Below are 25,663 nucleotides of genomic sequence, written 5' to 3'. Positions count from 1 at the left end.
CTGCCTCGCGAAACGTCGCGCGTCGTCGCGCATCGTCACGCAGAAAACGTGAAATATCGTGTTTTCTCGCGCGACGACGCGTGACATCGCGCAAAACTCGTGCGAGAAAACGCGATATTTCGCGTTTTCTGCGCGACGACGTGCGACGTTTCGCGAGGCAGGGGGCCGTCTGGAATCGGCCCAGTTCAATCATTCAGTGTTGTAATTTTTGCTATCACTTGTTATTTCTTCTAGGTATGGATATATATTGACAACCAAGGATGTCCAGCAATATGGACTCAGAACAAGAAGGTCCCACTGGTCCCAAAGCTATAGAACCAAGCCTATGGGCTTTGCCGGCTTGTATATTGTTTGTGCTTGTACATGGATTAGTTGATTTCTTCCAGAAGGGTTTCCCTGGTTGGTTTCTATTTTGGTTCCAGATTCGTTGAGTTCTTCCGGAAATATCTTAAACAAGCAGAGCCAGTGTTTCTGCTTGAACGTCGGTGGATCCAAGCCCTTGTCTCTTCCCCTGCCTGTAGGCACCCTCACATATTAACCCTTAGAAACAAGCACAGATATTAAAGTATGAATTGCCACAATATTGAGCAAATTGCATGTCTCTGCGCTGCTCTGATGAGCAAGTTAACAGAGGACAAGCTCTGGTACCCTTTTGTAATCGAGAAGAAAAGGCCATTTGGGCAGGCGTTGGTTTATTCAGCCCTTTGGCATGCATCTATTGAAATGCCCTCTTCTGCACAGTTATTACAGGCATAGCATGTCCCTTCATTAGATCTCCGCACCATTTCTGTAACAGCCTCTGGTAACTAAGCCAGTTGGGGTAGAAGTTGCAAATTTGAGCTCCAATTAAGCCCTGAGCATAGCACATTGGAGCCTTCTCTCTGTGCCTTTTGAAACAGCATCTCCTCTAGATAATACTGGAAGAAACTGAATGAGAAGCAATGAGGCTTATGTTCTGGCAACAGCACAGTAAAATTGTTACTGTGCCTGGGCAGATCCAGTTGTGCTCTGCACTGGTGGCATCTATGCCAATCCAAACTAGCCACCTGGCCATGCTTAGAGCATGACAAAGGGGAAATTGAATAGGGGACTTGGAATGTTTCCTCCTGTTTTCTGATCAAGGACACAGGTGGGTATCCCAGGAGAGTTCTTGTGGTCCAATTGCAGTGGCTGTGAAGGAAAAAAAAACACTTGTGAGCAATACTGAGTCAAATGGGTGTGTGTGTCAAGTTTGGTGAATATTTGTGAAGCTCTTTGAAAAAGTCCTCCCCAGATATAGGTCATTTTTAGGGGGCTACAAAAAAGGCACAAAATATTTTAGGGCGTTCTGAACAAAGAAAAATCCAGCAACAGGATTTTATACTGTCCAACAGTATAGACCCAAATGGACTTAGAAGGATGTAACTCTGCTTCAGACTGCATGGTTAATGAGCGCTACGGCACACAGTGGTGATGGCCTCTTAAGAAGTCTTATTATACACTTGTATGTGCATTAACACAGAACAAGACACTTTAGAGTCTTCTCATGTGCATTAGTGTATAGGAAAAGGCTTTTAAAAAGTCTTTTAATTCCATAATTATTTTAAATCCAGGGTAAATGCACAGCTGTAGAACTCATACCCATGGGACTCATAGCCATGGGACTGAAACAAAGCATACAGGCAGAGAGGTTTCAAAAAGAAGGAGCAGGAGATTAGGAGTTTGCAAAACTGTGGAAGCTCTGTGGTTCCCCTCTCCCAATCTTTTTGCACTGAGACCCTAAAATTATGACTTTTCAACAAACAACTGCCAGCCAGCACATGTGGGCTGTTCAGTTCTTCTGAGACAGCCAGCTAACTTCTATGCATCTAGGGATAGGTAGAAGATCCCACAAAACAAAATTCAGCATATGATGGACTTGATTCTAGCTTTCTACAAATGTCCAGTTAGAGTTGTTACAGGGTAGGAATCCCCCCCGCCCGAAATTCACTTTTTAAGATATAGCAATTAATACCTCTTATTCTCCTTTTCTAAAAGTGGAATTTCTTTTTCATTTTTCTTTGAAGAGAAATCAAGGTGCCCTTTTGTAACTTCAGCCCTTGGACTTGTTTTATGTTATGCACCATAGGATGGTGCCCTAGCATAGGGGTGTTCTCATTCGGGAAAAAGCCCAAATTGGACCCGATCTGTAAAGATGGTAGCCCCATTTGGTAACCCTGAATCAAAGCTTTCCAAAGTGATTTGGATTGCTTCGGGAAGCTTCGAGGCCTTTTAAAGGGCTCCCTCCCATCACCCCACTTACCTGGGCCTTCCCTGTGGCACTGCGGTGGCGAAGACAATGGGTGCGGCTCTGGCCTTCCATGCCACCCAGCTGGCTGCAGCGGCAGCGGCGGCGGCATGGGTGGCAGCTGTGGCCTTCCACACCACCCAGCTGGCCACTGCTGTGGTGGAAAAGGTGGCACGGGCAGTGGAAGTGGCAGCTCCAGCTTTCTTTGCTGCCCAGCTGGCCACGGTGGCAGCAGAAGAGGCGCCATGGGTGGCGGAAGTGGCAGCTTTGGCCTTCCCCTGCTGGTTGCTCCAATCTTTCTGGGCCAGGTAAGTGGGGTGGGGGTGGAGGTGAAAGGGGAAGGGGGACTAAGTGGAGGGGTGGGGTGGCTGGAAGACAGCTTCCTCCTCACAAAGTGCACAGGGCCTCCACCTTGTGTTGTGTGTAACAGTCACATGCGTGTGACTTGCGGGTTCTCCTCAGTTCTTGTACATACAGTGCCTGATTTGTATTGTGACTGTTGTATACATGAAGAAGGGACTTCATCCTCCATGCCTGCACTATTTTTCTGACCTGCAACCTGGGAGTATGTTAGTTGGCCCATTGGGGAAACTAGGGTTGCCTGGAAAATTTCTGGAAATCTGGGAGCAGTGATTAAGAAAGGTGGAATCTTGGGAGGGAAAGAAGCTCCATGGGGATGTCATGCCATAGATGCCCTCCAGGAAAATGTCATATCTGCTGCCTGGAGATCAATTATAACTCTGCAAGAACTCCAGGCCCCACCTGGATGTTGGCAAGCCTAGGAGAAACCCATGTGTATAGTCTTGAGTTCCCCCCAACACGCTGAATAGTTCCCCCCAGGATTGTTTCAGGCCAGGAAAACGGGTTGTGTGTGCTGAAGCCCTGTGTGTACCACAGTCATAATCTAAACCTGGACCCAACCAATGTGCTCTGTAATGTGTGAAGAGAGAGGGCTGAATTTGGATTCAGGTCAGAAGAGCGAGGTTTGGAACTCAAGTCGTAATTTTTCTGCGCTGGCTTATGAGCTGGGCTTAACTACATCTTACAAAGTCTATGGATCCTGTCCAGGTCTGCCAAAAAGACTTTCTATCAGATATGGGGTATAAATTCTGCAGATGCACAGGAAGCCTGAGTCAAATTGGGACTAGTGAAGGATAAGCAAAGAAGGCTTGCCTCCCTGCTCCATTTTCCCAACTGCAAGAGCCCAGGGAGGCTCTTGTTTGCTCTGTTGGGGAAACTTATTTATTTTCTTTAGAAAGTGGCATGGTATAGCCTGATCTTGACAGATCTGGGAAACTAAGCAGGGTTGGCTCTGATCAGATCTTGGATGGGACACCACCAAGGAAGACTGGGGTTGCTCTGCAAAGGAAGGTAATAGCAAACCACCCCGGCTCCTCACTTGCCTTGTAAACCCTTTGATGGGGGTACCCTAAGTTGGTTGCAGCCTGAAGGCACACACATGCATACCTATAGTCCTCCACAATTCAAGGCAGATTACAGAATGAGATAAAAATCTAATAAAGACAGAGTAATACATATTACAGACAGTGCCATTAGACCCCACTCCCTGGGTGACAAAGTTAGAAAACAATGCAAAACAAGCAGCATTGTAGATACAATAAACAATGCAAGAATAAAAGAACGCTGCCTAAAAATTCCAGACATTAAATTTAGCCCATTGGAATAAATGGAGCCCCCTTAGGGAAAATAACACTTTCCCAGGTCCTCTTCTTGGCTTTGTCATCTTGTACAGAGTCTTTTTCTTGCCATCAAGCTAACTGTAATGAATCTGAGGATAGTAAAACAGGGCAAAAGTAAGAGATCTTTGAACATGTGCTAACCTGGCCGGGCAGGATTCCAAGAAAGACTGGCTCCATTAGTCTCTGTCTTTAACGGTTGTATAGAAAAGGGAGTTAAAGACAGTTCATTTTTTTTGCCCCTTCATAACATATGCCAGCCCATGCCTGCACTTTGACACAACATCTAAAGGTAAAGGAGCTCTCCATGTCTTCCTTAACATTTGGTCACCATAACCTGACCCAGCTTCCCAGGTTTTCCGGCACAACCAAATCATAATCACCTTGCGTGGTTCTCTTCCTTTGAGGCTTGTTTTTGTCCTTGATATGTTCAGGCTGGGAGGGGGAGAGAGAGTGAGAGCGCCAAGCGATGCTCTGATTATCTGCCGTCATCCCACACTACCTGGCCTGTGTTCCTGCCTTGGAGAATAAGCCTTATTGTGAGTTGTTTTCCTAGAGCTAACCACCTGCTATGACTGATACACCTGAGTGAATAAATGGGCTCCCCGCTTTCTGTGCTTATTACTCAGAAGGTTTCACAGCCAAGAAGGCAGGTTTGCCAGACAGGGGAGCAGGAATGTTGAAGGAAGCCTTCAGAGGTGGAAAACTTCTATATTGTAATAGGAAAAGTATTGAAGAATTCAGGAATAGTTATACATTAAATTTTCCTTGGAGAACTGGGTTTGGCTACCATTTTCAGTACATATGGAGGCAAATAGAAGCCACCTGAAGTCTTTTCTGATTGGAAAAATGGCACGGAGGGGAGGTCTAACCTCCCTCTCCTATGTGCTGAAATCAAACAAAAACTACAAATCAAGCAAAAACTACAGTCACTCATCCCTGGGTAAAACAATGTGCAGTGAGACCATTTGACTGGTCTACTAGGAGAATTGGGTTCAAATCCTTCCTCAACCTTAATGTTCTGTCAGCAGAAATAACAGGGCAATTATAAGAGGAAGCTAAATATGAGTAATCAGTATGATGCAGCAGTAAAAAAGGCAAACACAGTCTTGGGGTGTATCAACAAAGGTTTAACGTCCAGATCACAGGATGTCATTGCCCTACTATATACTGTGTTGGTCAAGTCCTACTTGGAGTATTGTGTGCAGTTCTGGAGGCCTCACTTCAAAAAGGCCTCCAGATGTGGACAATTTGGAACGGGTGTAGAGGAGGACAACCAGGATGATCAGTGGCCTGGAGACCAAGCTCTGTGAGAAAAAATGGAGGGACCTGGGAATGTTCAGTTTGGAGAAGAGGAGGTTGAGCAGAGACATGATTGTGCTCTTTAAGCATTTAAAAGACTGTCACTTAGGGGAGTGAAGGGAGCTGTTGGCAACAGAGGATAGGACTCGAAACAATGAGTTTAAACTATAGGAAAAGCTTCTTCATGTTAAGAGTAATTCAGCAGTGGAATCAGCTGCCTTGGGCTGTGGTAGGTTCCCCTCATTGGCAGTCTTCAAGGAGTGGCTGGATGAATAATTGTAGGGAATGCTTTAGGCTGTTCCTGCATTGGGCAGGGAGTTGGGCTAGATGGCCTGTAAGGCCCCTTCTAACTCTATGATTCTAAGTTTGACTCTTGAACATGATCATGGGGAAATTCACAAGCACTGCTACAACTAATACATATCCCTGAAGCACGTGCTTTGCATGCAGAAGGACCCTGGCTTAATCCCTGGCACCTCTAGCCAAAAGATCTCAGTAAACTGGTGTTGGGGGTGAGCTTTCTCTGCCAGAAATCGTAGAGAGGTACTGCCATCTGCACAAGCCCAAGGTAGATCAGTAGTTTGAAACTAATATATGGCAGCATCACATGCTCATTTGTGGGTGAAGGGGCAAGGGCCTTGTGGAAGACATATGGAAACATCTGTGCTTGGGTAGGATCCAGACAACTTTTTCATTCAACCTTGACCCTTCTTCTTGCTACAGCCCCTATCCTATATGGCTTTTGTCCATGCAGGTAGCATGATCTGCCTTTTATGGTGGCCAAAAACAACCCCTCTGCCCTTTTTCACCAATAGAAAAGCTGGTTGGATCCAACCCTGTAAATGTAGAAGGGCAATGGGAAAAGAAGGGAAGCATTTGTGCATAGGTGAACAACTGCTTGAATGTGTGAGCAGCATGAATGCATACGTAGATGTGAGCACAAGCAACCAAGCTTGCTTTTGCAAGTTGTTCTGTGGCTCAAATGACCCAGAAGCTGATGTGCATCTCCATCGCCTGTGGCTGGAGGCGCATAGGGCCCCCCTGCTATGTGCGCATCAGTTTATCTTGGGTGAGTGGAGGGTCTTTTTGCACCACGCTGCTGCTTTGGAAGTGGCATTGGGGATCATGTGGCCATTCTGTACCTTTCCAAGGCTAGCAACAATGGCCACACAAGCCTGTGACTTTTAGGAGATGCCAGAGTCTGCATTGCCACGACCCAGCTGGGCATGATGTCTTTCTCTGTCTCTCAGAGTGGGAACCATGCAGGCTATGATCTTAGCCAAGTTGGAGACTGGCTGTTCTGTTGGAGCAAAATCAATGCACTTTGACATTGGGTTCTGAATTCAACATTCTGAGAAGTTTTAAAAAGTAATTATTTTATCATCATTTATTATATTTCTAACCCACTCTCCGCCCTCCCCCCTGCAAACAGGCTCAGAGCGGAATACAACCATTTCTTATGGCTATGAAGATAAGATGGTATGGACAATGCCTGGTGTTGTTTGCCCCACTATAGAAATCCAGTGCATAAGGATCATGGACTAAATCCCTAATTTTGCTCATCAAAGTTGCTATTTTGAAGTGAGCAACTGATTATCTTTGTTCTTGCCTGTCTGTTATATCAACCACTGTTCAGTCTACAGCTGGAGCGTATGGACGATATTCCACCAGTTTTTCTGCACCGCTGGCGTGGAGGGCAATCTAAACTCCCCTCTGTCTGGAGATCCGGGGGCGGGGCCACTGGCCATGTGACCATTTTCACCAAGGGTGATGTAAACTTTTAAAAACTCCCCCCTTGTTCCAGCTGACCCAAAGTGATGTCAATGTGTGGTCCTGGGAGCATGCGTGCCCCCTGTGTTGGCAACCTGAGGTAAGCAGACAAGTGTCCAACCTGTGTAAGGCATCACTTGTAGCTTGGCTCTGAGTTACACCACCTCTTTTCCCAGAAAAAAAGCCCTGGTTAGGAGGCAACATCAGGGAATACCTTAGTCTCTATGCCCTGTGTGTTAACCCTCCAGGGCAACTGGTTGGCTACTGAGTAAACTAGGATGCTGGACTAGATGGACCACTGGTCTGATCCAGCAGGGCTCTCCTTATGTTCTTATGAACACAGCCAAAGAACAACATTGCATGGCAATCCTAATGTAGATGTTGCAGCATTTGATGTGCCAAACCCCCCACTAAGCTACCTACATAACTGCTATATCATCTAGCTAATAGGAGTTGTTTAATATTAAAGCATTCTCATTCTGACCAAAAGGAACTTGAAAATAACTACCCTTAATCACATGTGTGTGGAGATCCTGGTAGAAACTCAATGGGAAAGAAAATACATCCTGCATGTGTGTTGATGACTCTCTTTGTGAAGACTTTATATGCTCCAGGAATGATCCTGGGGGTGATCCCTAGTTCAAATTATGTGCAGTCTTGAGATCTGAGTAGGATTGCTGGCCCTTTGCCAGCCTTTTCCACCAACAGAAAAGTTGGTTGAATCCCACCCATAGACCTTCCAAATGTGAAAAATACCCCTTTCACCATTAGCTGCTTCCAAGCTCAAAGGTGAGGATATAAATACTTTGGTAGCTCCCACAGCTGGTTGCAGAAAGTTTTGCCCGGCTTGATTCACTTGCTCTGCATCGTCCCATTCGTCTGTTCAACTTTTGGGTGCTGTTGGTGTTCAGGATTATATAGCAACATTCAATCTTCCTGCTGCAACTGGAGCCATTAGACCAGATGGGGTGAGTTCAGCTGTGGGTTATATGACCACAACTAAGCATACATTTTATTCATTTTGGCGGGGGCTGCTGAGGCTGGATTTGTCAGGCCTGTTTCGTGCAGTAAGTGATATTCGTGATAGGATTTGTCAGATGGGTCTCTGTCTCTCCAGACCATGTGTCTTGCTTACAAGGCTGGTTTTCAATCTATAAGTGTAGCTTGGGCCGCCTCTGTCTTGCAAAAAGACCCTCGGGGACTTCGTAAGAAAGAGATCAATATTGGATGATGTCTACTTAAAATGACAGCAGAGGAAATGAAAGAAGGACATGGTGTGTGTGAGAGTGAGACATCACCAGACAACTCTTCCCCTGGGGGACTTATGCACACGTAGTTGGCTTTGAAACATGGCCTAGGACTAGTGACATGCATGAACCTGGGCTACCCTGACATCAGACTCAGGAAGGGTACGCTGAAGGAATTAGGCACGCTTGAAGAAAAGAAAACTGAAGTGGAGGGAGACAGAATAGCCTGATGAATTTGAGACATGAGGAGAAACTACTTCTCTTCTCCCTTCTATCAATGGAGATTTGATCAGTACTTTAAAAGTTCATAGAGACAGATTCAGAATAATTTCCTAGCTCTGTCACTTCTAACCATGTGGGAACTAAGGCCCAAGTCTGTCAGATGCTGACAACCCTGCACTGACAGCTCTCAATTCTTTATGGATAGAGTTGCCAACTCCTTCTTAGGAAATTTCTGGAGATTTGGAGGAGGTCCCTGTGGAGAGTGGTGTTTGGGGAGGGGAACTCAGCAGGGATGTGATGCCATAGAGTCTGCTGCCCTCCACAACACCTTTCCTATGAGGGAAGGCTAAAGAGACTGGGACTTTTCACTTTGGAAAAAAGACAACTAAAGGGGCAGTGTTATGTAATGGTTAGAGTGCCAGACTAGTATCTGGGAGACACAGGTTTGAATCCTTGCTCTTCCACAGAACTTACCTGAGTGACCTTGGAAGAATAATTTGTTCATTCATTCATTTGTTTGTTTATATCCTGCCTTTCAACCCAAAAATAGGGTCTCCAAGGCAGCCCATATATTCTCAGCCTAACCTATCTCACATGCTGTTGTGAGCAGGGGTCATTTCATAGAAAAAGAGCAAGAGGGACTCATTAGCATAACTCATTAGCATGTGCCACGCCCCTTGACATCACCTATCCTGGCTGTTTTAGACCCAATCCCGGCCATTCGGGGATGAAATTGGGCCCAAAATGGTAAAAAGGGGCTGAAAATGGCCGAAAAGGGGCCCAAAATGGTCAGGACTGGGCCGCTGCTGAGTGGGAGAGTGATCTACCACCCATCAGAGGCCCGATCTGGGCCATTTTGGCCCCAATCCAGGCTGAAACGGGCCCAAGATGGCTGAGAGTCAGGTGGGTGGGGCCACCTGACATGTGACCTCTTTGGGGAACTACCAGAACTGCGTTCCTGTGCGTTCCCCCTCAAAATAAGCCTGGTTGTGAGGATAAAATGGAGGAGTGGAGAACAGTGTAAGCCATTTTAGGTCCCCATTGGGGAGAAAGGTGGGTTATAAATGAATAAATATGAAGATTAAGGGAGGGCATAATAGAGGTTTATATAATTATGTAGAGGCTATAGAAAGTGGATACAGAGAGCTTTTTCTTCCTCTCTCATCATACTAGAACTCATGGCATTCAATGAAGGTGATGGGCAATAGATTCAGGATGGGCAAAAGAAAATGCTTCATTACTCAATGAGTAATTATGTTGTGGAATTTGTTGTCAATAGATGTAGTGGAAACATGGATAGAAGAAAGAGGTACTTTTAAATGCATATCATAGAAGAGATGTCAGTCCTGAGTAGCAGAAACAACAAATTGGGTTGGGGTAGTTTAGACTCAGGCAAGATTTTTTTTTTAAACTGTCTTGCAGAATAAATAGTTTCTTAGTCAGTGAGTCTCATTCTGGTTATGTTTCCATTGTGCTCCATGATTAAGGCACCTGGCCCTCTGATTCAATGTGAAATACGTGAAATATTTGTTGTTAATGGTGCAGTGTTAATTAAATGAAACCACAAAAGGACAACTAATCAATCTATAAAACGGGATTTGGATGACTATTGATCAGGTTGGGGGGAAATTTCTCTAGTGCAATCAGAGTTTTAATGGGAGGTCAGACAGCAAAGCAATGATTAATTAAAAATCAGCCATTCTTCTAATTAATGGGAGTGAGAGGAGGCTGGTTGGCTGCTTGTTAACCTATATAGTTGCCCTGAAAACGTACATGAATTTAAATTTTTGTGTGTGTATGTCACATTTTAGTTGATATACACATGTGGAGAATCTGGGGCTCGAGTTGGGTTTCCAGACAATGGCTAGCACCTCGCAGAAGGTGGGGGTGGGCTGGGGACATGGGGGGCACCTGCATTACATGTGGCATGACATCACTTCAGGGGAAACCAAAACTGATGCCATGTCACTCTAGGAATTTCTTAAAACTCTATGGTAAAACCACAGCATTTCCAACAATTCCTAGAGTCACATGGCATCACTTCTGGGTTTTTTTCCCCAGAAGGTATGTCATACCACATGTGAACCTGGCTATTTTTTTAAAAAAAATTCTCCCACCACTAAAAGGAGTGGTAGCGGGAAGAACAAATTGCTGGCAGGAGGTCTGGCAATCTTGGGTTTTAAAGGGGGTTTTAACCAAGTTTCTAGCACAGTATCCTCAGATTTCTTTGTTAAAGTTTTTTTTTAACAAAGTCATTTGTTAAATTTTTTTAACAAAGTCATCTGGATGAGCTTCAGTTCTCTTAGGACACTGGTCTTTAAATTTTCCAGGCCTAGGCTTCACTTTATTGCCCAGGCAGCATGTGACATTACTATCACCTGATAGGAAGGGGGAGAGCCAGAGTTATGACCTCATTGGTGTTAAGGCCAGGACCATGGATAGCAGACCAAGAGAATTCGGGAAGGCTAGGAAGCACAAGCCAGGGACAAGTGTTATACCATAGTAGGGAGCAAGTCAAGGCTTAGGGTTACTTTTTGTCCTCCTGCTGCTCTTCTCAACAGACACAGAGAGAGCCAGGAGGTATAAGACTTATGCGCTCTAGGATTTTGCACTACTAACAGGGCCTTCCAGACAGCAGCAGCAAAAATTATGAGGGCTCATGTCCCAGCTGGTGGGGCTTACTGACAACCTTAGGGTCTCGACTCATGGGTTGAAGACTACTCTCCTAGGCAATTCTGTCATGTCCTCTTGTAAACCCAAACATATGTGCATTACTAGTGTATAGAATACACACACACACACACACACAAGAGATCAGTTCCCCTGGAGTTTCTCCCCTGGAGAAAATGACTGCTTTAGAGGGTGGACTCTATGGCATTATACCCCTCTGAACTCCCCCTCCCCAAACCACACTCTTCCCAGGCTCTATCCCCAAATCTCCACGAATTTCCCAACCCAATGTTGACAACCCTAACCCCAACATACATGAAACAGTACAAATACAACAGGCATTTGCCCCCAAAGAACAGTTGTAGAGCAAACCCTGTCCAGAAAAAAACCCCTATAAAGATATGCATACAAATTCCACCTGTAAAAACCACTCATTCTGATCACCCACAAGTTTGATTAGATGTGATAAGCAAAATGTAAGGGGATAAACATTAGGTCTCGCACCTCTCTGAATCTTGTCAAGTTTCTCAAGCAGCATGATTCTTTGAGGAAGGGAATAAAGGGAGATTAAGCCCCTGCCAATCAGAGTTGAAAATGTTGAGTTCAATGGGCCACTGCTCTGACTTGCAATGAGGAAGGCTCAGATGTTCATAGTGGGAAAAGGTAGCATCCTGGAGCATTTGGGCATGGTGACTGTTGCTTTTGTTTTGGAGGAACATGTAAGGCTAGAAGCACCGTCCTTCCTGTATGTACCAATGATGTGGGAGGGCTCCTAAGGATGGTTCTCTCTTTGTTTTGTATAAAACTTATTTTATATGACTTCATCTTTTTAAATATTCTAAACTCCTTAGATATAGAAGGAAAGAAGGAAGGAAATTGAATCTCTCTCCTCCTACAGGGCACCTTGGAAGTTGACTTTCTTGTGAGTTGCTAGGGTACTCAGCTGCTTGGCTGCATAATAGGATGGAGAAGTAATACCAAAGTAGCACAGTCTCACTCAGTGATCCTAAATCCTTGATGACCTGGTCCAAATGACGTCACTGAAGGAATTACAGCACAATCATTGCATAAATGGAGCATCAAGGGGTTAGCATTTGTTTCTAAAATGAAAGGTGCTGCAGGAAGGTGGGTAACTACCTGAAAGTTATTCATTTACTCTCCTAACACTCCCCCTAAATCCTAGCTGTGAATGGGGTTGGTAGTATATTAATATCTAGATACAATAGCTATTTTCCAGTATATTCTCATTCTCTTTCTCCTTCTCTTTCTCTCACACACACAGACACCACAGAGTGTTGTGTCCCTTGAAAAACTAACAGATTCTTTGCAATATATGCCTTTGTGGGTCAGATCATGTTATCTTCAGATGGCAGAGATAGATAGACTGAATGACTGATTGGTTGGCGGATATCAACAAAAGGCAAGGGGTGGGGGGATCCAGGAGCTGGGTGTGTTCCTTCACTGCACAGAGTGCAAATGAATACCATGCCTTTTACTTTTTTGACTGGATCTTGTTTATGTATGTGCACACGAATGCTCTGAGCACTAAAGCATACTTGTCTCTTGGACAGTTGGGCCCTTTAGACCAATGTTCCCCTCCCACACATACTCACATACCACCCTTCTTGGGCTCTGAATTCTTATATCATGCTAAATCTGCAAATCTTCAAGTGCCATCCCACCACAGCTACCCTTTGGGCATGTCATACTCTAACATCACATCAAGAAACAGAGTCCAGGGTGGGGATATTCAGATTAATGTTTTTTTAAAAAAAATGAGGAAAAAGCTAAGTTTTCCTTTGGTGTCAAATTTTAAAACATTCAATAATGTAGGAATGGATGTGGGGAGGGCATTCCATAACTGGGGTGGGCCATAATCAGAACCCTCCTGTCTCTTGAGACCTCCTGCCCAATTAGAAGATGGGGACATGGAGTAGAGCATCTCAACTGGACGGCAGACTTGTATGGGAGCAGACAGTGCTGTGTAGACCCTGGTCCCAGTCACTGATGATACTAGGCCTCCCAAATATTAACACTTGTTAATACCTTTGTTTTAAATGCTTGTTTATTGTAATTCTTGGGTTTTTAACAATTTGCCAGGAGTGGTTTTGATAATGTCTTTTATGGTTTAGTTTTAATCCCTTGTTTGTATTGTACGATTTTATCATTTCTTGTATTAAATTTGGATTAAAAAAAACAGACCCCCCCCACTTGTTAATACCTTTGTTTTTTGCTCAGATATCTGAGCACACCCTGGATCCATTCCAGTCCAGCTTCAGGCCTGGCCATGGTACAGAGACGGCTCTGGTCGCCCTAACGGATGATTTGCGGTGACACCTGGATCGAGGCGGGTTGGTGCTGCTGATACGTTTGGATCTTACAACAGCGTTCGACACAGTCGACCACGTTCTTCTGTCTCACCGCCTTGCCCCTGTGGGGACCCATAGGACAGCCTTGCAATGGCTGAGCTCCTTCCCCCATGGTCAGGGACAGAGGGTGGTGCTTGGGAAACAGATGTCCTCCTGATGGATATATAAACTTTTGCGCATAACACTCCTACCATTCTTTGGTGGGTGGCATCCCTCAGGGGGTGATTCTTCCCCCGATGTTATCTAACATCTATATGCGCCCCCTTGCCCAAGTGGTCCATAGCTTTGGGCTGGGTTGTCACTAGTATGCTGATGACACTCAGCTCTATTTGTTGATCGACAGCCAGTTAGATGTTGCCCTGGACTCTTTGGCCCGGTGTTTGGATGCTGTGGTAGAATGGTTGTGTCAGAGTTGCCTGAAGTTGAATCCCCAGAAGACGGAGGTTCTGTATTTAGGTCATGGGGTGAGGGAATTGGGAATCCAGCTCCCAGCCCTCAACGGAGTGCAGCTACAGCCTTCGTTGATGGTGAGGAGCCTGGGTGTGCCCCTGAGTGTGCTCCTGGATGCCACTTTCTATGGAGGCCCAGGTTGCAGCCGTTGCCAGATCTGCATTCTTTCATCTTTGGCAGGTCAAGCAATTGGCACTCTCTCTCTCGCCCCAGGACCTAGCTTCGGTAATCCATGCAACAGTCACCTCTAGACCAGACTACTGCAACTTGCTCTACGCTGGGCTGCCTGTGAGCTTGACCCGGAAGTTACAGCTGGTCCAGAATGCAGCGGCACACGTCCTTACAGGGATGCCATTTAGGGAACCTATCCGCCCTGTGTTGTGCCAGCTGTACTGGCTCCCGGTTGAGTTCTGGATCCAGTTCAAGGTACTGGTCTTAGTATTTAAAGCTCTCCACGGACTGGGACCTGCATACCTATGGGACTGCCTCTCCCTTTATGTCCCCTGCAGGGCCTTGCACTCTGTGGATAAGCAGCTTCTTGTGGTCTTTGGCCCAAGGTATATTTGGCTGGCTTCAACTAGGGCCAGGGCTTTTTCTGCCCTGGCCCCGACCTGGTGGAACACTCTTCCAATGGAGATCTGGGCCCTGTGGAACCTTTTAAAGTTTTGCAGGATCTGCAAGATGGAGATGTACTACCGGGCCTTTGACTAGGGCCCAGCTTTTTGTCCCCATTCTGACCGCCACACCCTCTTTTTGCAGCTGCCCTTGAGTTATACCATGGTGGTGCTGGGGCTTATGATGATCTTGTAGTAGCCGATCTGTCTGATGGCGCCTGAATTTTAATGGGTTAATAGGTTTTTATTGTATTTTAACAGTATATTTGTTGGAAGTTGCCTTGAGCCCGCTTGTGGGAAGGGCGGGGTATAAGTTGAATTAAATAAATAAATAAAATAAATGAATGAATGAATAAATAAATTTATAAATAAATTTTCTGAGTTGTATCAGCAACCGCTGGTATTCCTTGCTGCAAAGTGTCACAGTCTTCGAGATACTAATGTTCAATCAGAATCAGCATTAGCCTGAACATCCAATTTTTTTTCTTCACGGTAGACTGATTAAACAGTCTCTTGGTTGCCGAGTTAATTTGTTAGATCTTATTCCATGTACCACATTTACACCTGCAGACTATGCAAATGTTAGTCCCCGTAGGACAGTATCGTAAAATGGGACACGAGACCAGATTCTTTCTTTATGGATTATGCATTGTGGAGAATCTTTCAAATTACTTTTCTGCCTTTTTATGCACATCCCTGAGAAAATCTGTTCACTTCTTGACTGGGTAATGTTTCTAATGTTAATCAGAAAATTGAATTTCTTTTAAACGATCTGTGAAAGTACAAAACCTATGCAACTGCCCATTTTTCAGAAGCAGCAGCCAAAAGGTGTGGTTTCATTAAATCAAACATGTAATCTTGTTATGGGAACCATTTGTAGATTCAGGTCATTTTAACTAAGTATATTTTCAGGGTTTTTCCTTTTTGGAGCTATGTTATTGTCTAGCTTGCAAAGAGCTGCTCTGGGACGAGCAGAAGTTCAGTGGAAGAGCAGGTACTTTGCATGCTGATGATCCCTAGTTTAGTTTCTTGCTTTTCCTGTTAGAGGTTCTCAGCTAGCTAGTGTTGGGAAAAGTTGTGGCTCTGGGGCAGAGCATCCACTTCGCCTGCAGAAGGTCCCAGGTTCAATCTCTGACATCTCCAGTTAAAAGAAGGTTCAGGTAGCAGGTAATGCCTTCCCTTTGAGACCCTGGAGAACCACTGCCAGTTAAAATAGATAGTATTGACCTTGGTAGACCAGTGATCTGACTCTGTCTGACGAAGTTAAAATAAAGGGCTGTGGCTCAGTGATAGCACATCAGCTTTGCACACAGAAGGTCCCAGGTTCAGTCCCCAGCATCACCAGCCATAAGTATCTCAAGTAGTAAGTAGTGTGAAAGACTTCCTCCTGAAGTTCTCCTGAGAACCTAGAGAGCAGCTACCTGTCAGAGTAGATAATACTAACCTTGATAGATCAAGAGTCTGATTCAGCGTAAGGCAGCATTATGTGTACTTCAACCCATGGTCAATCCAGAGGTGAATAGAAGGTTGTGATTCCCTTCATCCCCTTTCTTACAAGTTGCCCCCTGCCGCTAAGGTTTCCAGGCACAGCTAGGGCAGGGTACACATACAATCTTATCCATGACAAGGGATGAGGGTGAGGCTGGGGTTGTCCTGATCTCCTTGCTCTTTCTTGGCCAGGAGGCTGTACCATGAGCTTGCCCACTTTTGAAAACAAAAATTATGATACCTAGGCAGAGTCATGGGGCAAAGCACGTGGCAGGTCTGGAACCAGAGTGCAAAAGCCCAACCCTTTTTGCTTGGTGCAAGGTGAAACATAGTACAAAATTAGTCTATTCCTCTAAAGTGTGCAACTTAGAAATGGTTGCTGGGAAGTGGGGCAAGTAGAAGGCCATGTCCCTGTTGCCAGCTCTGAGTTATGAAATTCCTGGCGATTTTGAGGGTGGACCCAGGGGGAGGAGTTAGGAGTGGAGAGACCTAGGGAAGGGTATAATCCCATAGAGTCCACTCTCTAAAGGAGCCTTTTTCTCTAGGGGAACTGATCTGTGTTGTCTGGAGGTCAGTCGTAATTCCGGGGGATCTCTGGTCACCACCTGGAGGCTGGCAACTATAGCAGACATGCTTGGAGCAAGCCAAGCTAGAGCAGTGCTGGTGGCATCTCAAGGGCTTGCCTTGGGCTTGGCTGGTGGCTGTCTTGGTCTGTTGCCTTCTCCCATACTGGTCCCAGCAATGCTGCCAGTGCTTGATTGCTTGAGGGAGATACAGCCTGGGGTGTTAAACGAAATGGTCTGGTGTGCCCTGCCACTGCTGGCACAGATGGCAGGGTTTGCTTGTTTGTCTTTGGTCTATAACCTTCTAGCCAAACTCAACTTTCTAGGTGTATTTTTGAGCCTGTGAATTGTTGACATCTAACTTGAACAGGAAGAGTTATTTTTGTATGGACATTTATACCTACTTGAAAAAACACCTTTAAATTAATCATGACCTGCTTCTGATCTCCTTCTTTGCAATGCAATCCTATGCAATGTTACATCTTCCTAAGTCCATTTGAGCCCATAGGCTTAGAAAGGTGTAACTCTGCATAGGATAGCACTGTTAGGCACCTCGCCACACTCACAGATTTAGTAGTTAAAGGGACACTACTCACGTATTAGGGTGAGAGTGATTCTGAACTATACACCAGGGTGAGCAAGTGGATGGAGTTGGAGCAGTCCTACCTTGGAAGAAAGGACACTAGCTGATTTTGTATTTTTAATCAGAAATTTTCCAGCCTCATTTTTTAAATGGAAATGTCACAACTTGCAAAGGCCATTTCAGGGGTAAAATTCAGACAAAGGGCAAATTTAGACTCAGCAGGCAGTGCAAGCAGTGCCCCCTCTAATTTATGTATTTATTTACTTTATTTATGTTCTGCCTTTCTCCAGATGGGGACTCAGAGTAGCCTCTTTATCCTGAGGATGGTTAGGCTGATTGTATGTGACTAGCCCAAGATTACCCAGTGAACTTCCATAGGTAGAGTGGGGATTCACACCTGGGTCTCCCAGATCTTAGTTGGACCCACTAACAACTACACACACTAGGGCTGCTGGCCTTAGGGCTCTGAGTGGCACTGGGAGAAAAATAATTTTAAAAAAGGAAAGTGACATTGATGGTGTCAGTACTTCACTTTCAGGAAAAATCTGGAAATGACATAGGGTAGCTCTAGGAATTGTCAAAAACTCTATGATAAAACCATGTGGTAATATCCCAGCCTGGAGCTGGCCATGCTTCCCTTCCTGCAGCTATTTGTCTCATGAGGGAAGATAACAGGAGGAAGCATGACAGCTACTCTGTTTGAAGGAGGCTTTTTTAGAAAACAAAGCTTTCTGAAATGTCCAATTTGTCACTTCTAATGGGTCTTTGTTTCTGCCCCTTGTGAGAGTGGCTCGCCTCACTCTTAACCATGTGTCTGACGGATGAGTAAGTTTCTGTTCTCCTTTCTGTCATAGGTGGGCATCCAAAGTTGCAATTGTTTAAGCCTTCACACAGCCTAACTCAGGAGTGCAGCTCGTGTATCTGCTCCTCCCTTCCCCCGCTGTTCAGCCTGTTCTCTGTCCTGCTCCCCCCACCCCCACCCTTTTGCCATGTGCGTTATAGTTTCCGTGGAGAGGTAATCAAGGTGGCTGATATAGAATGGCATTGATCAACACATGATGGGTGAGTGAGTGAATGAGTGGGGAGACAGCCAGGGAGGGGAGGAGCCTCCCCCCCTTAATTTACCCACCATCCAAAGATATAAGCCCTCGGCTGAGCGAGAGCTTACTCACAGAGGCATCTGCCAGAGGCACCTGGAAGATCACAGAAGTCTGGCCGGGTCCCATCATCCCTTTGGCACCCAGATTCCTCCTCCGTTCTACCTCCTTGACACAGTGAGTACCTGAAGCGCAAAGTCTGTGGTAGAGAGCAAGCCCTTCTCTTCTGCTGAGGCAAACTTGCAGTGCATGGAGGATAAAAGACGAAAGGAAGCATAACTTACTTTCTCTAACAAGGGAACTGTTTTGAGGACCAAACTGAGCTCCAGGGTGCTTTTAAACCCAGAACTGCCCTGTTGCTGGAGGTCTGGGCTTTAAATGGAAAGGGTGCAAAACTCTTCCCTCAGCTGTGGTTTATCTCCCCCCCAGCCCCCCTTTCTAGGTACAGTTATCCCACTGGGAAGTGACCCTAGATGAGGGGAAAGTAGGGAGAATGGCAGCAGGGAGGGAAGGCCAGGGAGGAGGGAATGTTTCACTCCCTTCAGCTGTGTTTTAAAATCAAGTCCCATTTCTTTCTACCTCAGTGCTTAAAGAGCTGCTGCCATCAGGGGGTGTGAGAAGGCGGCACTCTAAATATGCTTTTCAGTCTCCTTTGTTATCACTGCACACATCCCAAGGCATTCTTTGGTATATTGAAGGACTTATAACTTGCTCAACTTCAACCTCAAATGCAAGCTCTAGATTAAAGCCAGGGACAAAGGGAGGGGGGAAGCCTGTCTGGTAGACAAAAGCAGCCATAGGGGTGTAGAGCATTGTACTAGGATGGGGGAGGCCTGGGTTCAAATCCCTCCTCACTGTGCAGCGTGCTGGTTTTGGGCCGATTCTCTCTCACCCTAACATACCTCACAGGACTGTGAAGAGAACCAGTGTGGAGGAGTGGCTAGGGTGTCTGAATATGATCTGAGAGACCTAGGTTTGAATCCGAACACTTCCATGGCTGACTTCGGACCAGTCCCATACATTCAGCTTAACCTATCTCATGAGTTGTTGTGAGAATAAAATGGAGAAGCAGAGAACATAAGCTACTTTGGGACAGATTCCAGATAAAAGGGGGGTATTCTTCAGTGTGTATATAGCTACCCTATCCTCCTGCAAAACAACATCTTTGTGTTTCTTTGTAACACTGATCAGTGGTCAAATTGTATGGGATGGATTACCAGACCAGTGAAGTTCAGCACAGCATGATGTGCCCACAGTCTTTTGGGGAATGCCTCATAGAAAAGAGTACCCATCTCTCTCCGCAGGGTGCTATTGTGTGGGTTTGGAACTGGGCCTCCATGTTCTTCTCTCCCTTTGTAATCAGCCTTCTGCACTCTTCAGCACACTTTTAAGCTGTTTCCTGTGGCACTTACAGGAGATCCTTGAAAAGCAAGCTTAATTTCTAAGCTGAGTTTAGAATTTCTAAGGTTTACAGTTTCTAAAAATTTCTTAGGCCTGGGCTTAGAGCTTGAGGGTGATCACATTGCAAAGGGAGAGGGGGCATGCCCATCAGACATGAGCTAGGCATTTGGCACATCTGGTGTATTAAGAGGTATTTTTTAGGAAATTAGCAGGCTGCTCCCCACACAAATTGAGAAGTGTGATGTAGTGGTTAAACTAGGATCTGGGAGACCCAGGTTCAAATCCCCACTCTGGCATGGAAGCTCATTTGGTACCCTTGGGTCTGTCACTCTCGGTCTAACCTTCCTCACAGGGCTGTTGCTGTAAGGGTGAAATGGAGAAGAAGTGGATAGCATGATGGCTGTTGTGGGTTTTCCGGGCTGTATTGCTGTGGTCTTGGCATTGTAGTTCCTGACGTTTCGTCAGCAGCTGTGGCTGGCATCTTCAGAGGTGTATGCCAGCCACAGCTACTGGCGAAACGTCAGGAACTACAATGCCAAGACCACGGCAATACAGCCCGGAAAACCCACAACAGCCATCGTTCTCCGGCCGTGAAAGCCTTCGACAATACAAGTGGATAGCAGTTTGGTTTTGATGTCGACACAGTTAAATTGGTTTTTTGCAGTGGAAGCAGATGGGTGGTTTGGCTGAGACTGATCATGTAGCTTTTTGACAGACTTCTCCCACAGTCTTTCCCCCCCTTTCCCAGATGGTTGCCACTCTGAAACCCTGGCCCCTCGTGATGGCTGTGACCCTGTGTGTCCTGTTCTGCTTGGGAGCCTTCATCGATGCCTACCCTCCGAAGCCCGAGAGTCCTGGAGAGGATGCTTCCCCTGAAGAACTGGCAAAATACTTCTCAGCTCTTCGGCATTACATTAACTTGGTAACAAGGCAGAGGTGTGTATGAGGGCTTGGGAGTTGAGGTCCCCGGAGCAGGCACAGTTGCATGCCGATTTTGGCTTTTGCACAAGCCTGAGCTTTTGATGCCTTGTCAGAAGATCTGGCTGAATGGGGGTTCCTTCCTGTCTTCTGCCTGTTGGGGGTAGGGGGTGCATGACTGAGCCTTCCATTCTGTGCAAAGCACTGGAAGAGAGGGATACCTTTTCTTCCCATCTCAAGCATGTATCTGCAGATCACCTTGTTAAAATTTACCAGCCAGAATAAAAGCAGCAATGGTAGGGTATGGTCAGTTAGGCAAAGGGGGCAGACTCACAGCTTAGTGAGAGCCAGTTTGGTGTGGTGGTTAAGAGCGGTAGGACTCTAATATGGAGAACTGGGTTTGATTCCCCAATCCTCTACCTGAAGCCACCTTGGGTCAGTCACAGCTCTTCCAGAGCTCTCTCAGCCCCACCCACCTCACCGGGTGATTGTTGTGGGGATAATATTATACTTTGTAAACCACTCTGAGTGGGCATTGCCCTGAAGGGTGGTATATAAATCTAATGTTGTTGTTGCTTAGTTTATTTCTGTTTACTGGTATGCTTTCATACATCTCTAATCCAGAAAGATGCTTTTATGGATCCTCATTTTATAGTACCATATTCTTCACCATGGCACTAAGCATGTGTCAAACTTCAGCATTCTTTCTGATGAGGAAAAGTGGGACCCATGTCTTTTTTATGAATGGATGCAAAATGATCAGGGCCTTTATTAAGCACCTCTGTTTGTTTTTGCATATGCACAATTGTGCATAATGTAACTTCAGCTTTGCAGAGGTCCCCTTTTAGGGATTGAATTCAGAACCATAAAACGCCCGATTAGCCACCTTCTCCATTAGTGTTGGCTGCCTGGGACAGCCCATTAGCTCTTGTCTCCTGGAAACCTAATTGAAAACCAGATCCAGGGGGCCATTAGTGCGTATTCACCTCTCTAGGTTCCTTCTCCTACCCCTTTGCTCTTTAACTCCCTACTCCCCACTGGCCTATTTGTGAGCCGAAGGAAAGTTGTGGTCTTACTAGGCTGCAAAAGAGAAGTACATCTGATCTAACAGGGAAAAAAGCCTTTTTAAGGCCAATTCTTCTAAAGCCTCACCTATGTTGTCATCTTTGCAAGCATTTTAAGGGTCTATTTATGAAGCTGCCTGCAGCTCTCTGCTGTCCCCTTTCTCTGAATGGAAAATAGGAATGCCCAAAACACACTGAAGTCCCTCTGGACCTATTCATGCAGCTTCTGCACTTTTGTTATTTCCCTAAATCATTTTTGGCTACTGAGAGGTAACCTCCAGGAGACTAGCAAGGGATGGACTTACTCTAATGGCTCCCCATGATGCCCCAATGCCACTTCCGACAACGTAAGCAGAAGTAATATCACTGTATTTTGCAATGTTCTAGGATACTCCCAAAACATTATAGTTAAACAGCATAGAGTTTCAGGTGAATCCTAGAGTATCCCACAATATAGTGATGTTGCAGTATCGAAAGATGCCCCATTTTCACCTGCCTCTCCATTGAGTGCTGGCAGGGACCAGGGAGTGTCAGTGGGCAAATGACAACCTTAACTGATGTTTAGGCTTGCCTGGTGTTCATACTCTCTGCCCTGAAAACTCCTAATCCCAGTGTGATTACTTGTTTGTGTGGTTAGTTGTTAGAGAGCCAATTTGCACATGCTCAGAAGCACATTTTTTTAACCATTTCAGAGCTGGTGAATGATTACTGAAGACAGACCTTGATGAGTCCTGGTTTGAATCAGGCCTTTTTTTTTTAATATTATGCACACAAAAAACAAGCAATACAGAATGATAAATACAGCTGGAAAACAACATGATATCCATTTGCGCTACAAAATAATTCATATAATGCTCTATAGTTAAGGGTTCCCACATACATTATTCATCAAAGAAAACAAATGGTTAAACATGGCCCTGAAATTTCCATACGAACCTGATTTGTTTTTCCCCTGATCTTTTGAAATATGTCAATTTAAACATAGTTGACCAAACTCTTCTAAACCAATCTATCAAAAGGAGGAGGATCTGATTTTTCCCCCAAGAAAAGACAAGAGAAAAAGCGAAGCCTTAGTGGTTGCTGTAGAGAGACATGGAAACAGAGGTCAAAAACAAAAACAAAATCTAGGTGGCCTTGTTGGTAACTCAACCTTCTTCCCCTGCAAGGTATGGTAAGAGATCCAGCCCAGAGACCCTGATGTCAGAGCTCATTTTTGGAGACAGCAGCAGCAGTAGCAACAACAACAACGATCACAATGGCAGATCAAGGTAAGTCCCCCTGATAATTTCTCATTCCTTCTCCAGGGCTGTGGTTCGTAACTTTTTAATCGGCCACCACCTGTCAAAGAAGCAACATTAACATGAAATGTACTTCAAGCCATGAGTTTTTTTTAAGGGCATAAAAGGAATACTCCAGGCAAGGCAATGTTATATAGACATGATCTGTACATCAACACACAGATTTTAGGCATACATTCAATAAGACCCTTAGGCCTGATGGTCCTCCGCCAACTCCTGAAAAATAGATTCATGTTTGCAGTGATCTGTTTTTTAAGGGCCTGGCAGAGAAATCAGGGGTCTGGGATGTTATCCTAGAGTGAGCAGTAGAACAGCACTCTCCTCAGCTGGCTGTCGAAAAGGAGCTGCCTTCAGTTCCTAAGCCCCCTTGATTTGTGGATCAGTCCCCGGGGCAATGCTCACCCCATTGTGAATCACTGCTTTGAATATCAGCAAACTTGCCCAGAAGTCCTGTAATTCTTCTTCTTTGGGAGCCTGCTCTTCCTAAACACCCACTCTCCAAGATCCATGAAGCAAAACTATGAAGAAAACTTATACTATGTCAGCCCTTAGATCCATCTCACCCACCATTTGACTACTTTGACTGGAGGCAGCTCCACAAGGTTCAGATAGAGAAAGTTTCCCCCCAACCCCAATAGTTTTGACAGCCTTTAGCTGGGTAAGCAGGAAATGGAACTTGGGACCTTCTGCGTATGCCCCACCACTGAACTATCTCAAATCAAGTCTAGCACAGTTCTTTGATCAGAAGCGGCTGTCTGGATAGAGAAAGGTCTTTCTCTACTAGGGTTGCCAGCTCTAGGAAGGGAAATTTCTGGAGATTGGGGGTGGAGACTGATAAGGGTGGAGTTTGTGGAGGGGAGGGACTTCAACTGAATATAATGCCATGGAGTTCACCTTCCAAGGCAGCTGTTATCTCCAGGGGGATGAATCTTTGTCATCTGGAGATCAGTTGTAATTTTGAGAGATATCCAGCCACTGGAGTTGGCAACCCTATTAACATCTATGATCCTTTTACCTGGAGATACTGGGGACTGAACCTGGAACCTTCTGCAAGCAAAGTGTGTACTCTTCCACTGAGCCATGGCCTCAGCCCAGAAATCAGAACTGGGAAGTAGAAGTTATGCTCAGAAACACAGTTTTCTAGATAATCAAATTAGGAAGGGGTAGGAAATCCTCAATTCATTATATATACATGTGTGGTTTTAATACTTAAACCTGATTGGATCTACACTCTTCTGCAACCCCTGGGTTCAAATCCCAATTCTGAGACCACTGCATTCTAGAAGCACAAATAGGGTAAAAGTACATCTAAAAAGTAAAATACAGCATCTTTGGTAAATTATTATTTAAGCCAACAATCGATCAAAGGGAATGTTAGATTGCCACAATCTAACAGGGGAATGGCCAGTCTTGTCTTTGGAGCAGGAATTTGGAGTAAGTGCAGCATTTGTTCGTTCCATCTCTAGAAATCCATGATTGTCTCTTTGTTTATTTGTTTATTTATTTATTTGCAGATTTGATGATTCATATATGTGGTGACGACCTTCTCACTTCTCGTCCGAGAGCTTCATGGGTTCCAGTTTTATTGTGTCGTTTGCATTTTTTTGGGAAAAACAATCAAGCCTTGATGAGCTGATCCCTTTCTTTAGAGGGCCTGTCCTCTTCCTTATCCTCCAATTTCCCCTCCCCCAGAATCTGAGGCTTGGTGTAGCATCACTGGGTATTTTCAGACAACAACATTAAAAAGGAGGCCCCGCCTCCCCCTCACAAGCCTAGCAGAAGGCACTGCAGAAGATCTTAGTGCCTGGGGCAAGATGGGGTATGAGTGTCTTTGGTGATGGCATATGTTGTATTTGTAATGGTGTCTGTGTTGACTTGTCAGTGCAAGACCCCACTATGTTCGCCCTGGGTCCATCTTTATTTTATACATCATTTATACATGTATGTGTGTGAATGTGTGCACGCATGAATGAGTGTGTGTATGTGTATGTATATATATTTATGTATTTTCAATAAATTTCCTCTGCATACACAATAAACAGCAAGGTTAATGGAAATGCCTATACCATGCTTTTTTGCTTTTTTCATCTTTATGGTACCTGTCTCAAATGGCACTTTCAGTCAGGCTCAGAAAGTACACAGCTAGGACTCATCATGGCCCATAACAGTGGTCTTCAAGCTTTCACATGAAGCTGCCTTATACTGAGTCAGACCATTCGACTATCAAGGTCTGTATTGTCTCTTCTGATTGATAGACATTCTACAGGATCTCAGGCAGAGGTCTTTTCTCATCACTTTTTAACTGGAGGTGCTGGGGATTGCTCCTGGGACTTTCTGCATGCAAAACAGATGCTTACCATTGAGCTACAGCTGCTTCCTAAAGTTTCCAGACTGGGGGGGGGCACCTTTAACCCCCAAATGACAGCACTGGCCCCTCTAAACTGCAAGCCTATGATAAGAAGTCCTGTGACATCACAGGCACATTACCAGAAAAGGAGTCATAGTTATGATCTCACCAACATGGGGAATCTCTGCACCACAAGCATGAATGGAGCAGGAGGAAGCGACAGGTGAACCGATACCCATTGCTGGCAGTGCTGGCTCAGTCTGAGCTGAGTGGCCCCTGAAGAACAATTAGGGCTTG

General features: G+C 45.3%; 1 protein-coding gene across 1 annotated transcript; it reads left to right on the top strand.

Moving 5' to 3' along the window:
* Positions 1-18,420: 18,420 nt before the first annotated feature.
* On the top strand, positions 18,421-25,036 carry LOC129340198 (goannatyrotoxin-Vere1-like). The gene is made up of 4 exons (XM_054994830.1): positions 18,421-18,515; positions 20,488-20,675; positions 22,888-22,989; positions 24,534-25,036. Exons 2-4 carry the CDS (start codon positions 20,488-20,490, stop codon positions 24,556-24,558), a joined length of 315 nt encoding a protein of 104 aa, XP_054850805.1. The 5' UTR covers positions 18,421-18,515; the 3' UTR covers positions 24,559-25,036.
* The last annotated feature ends 627 nt before the right edge of the window (positions 25,037-25,663 follow it).

Source organism: Eublepharis macularius, chromosome 12 (assembly GCF_028583425.1).
Source record: "Eublepharis macularius isolate TG4126 chromosome 12, MPM_Emac_v1.0, whole genome shotgun sequence".
Lineage (NCBI taxonomy): Eukaryota > Metazoa > Chordata > Lepidosauria > Squamata > Eublepharidae > Eublepharis > Eublepharis macularius.
This window is presented reverse-complemented; position numbering and strand designations above follow the sequence as displayed.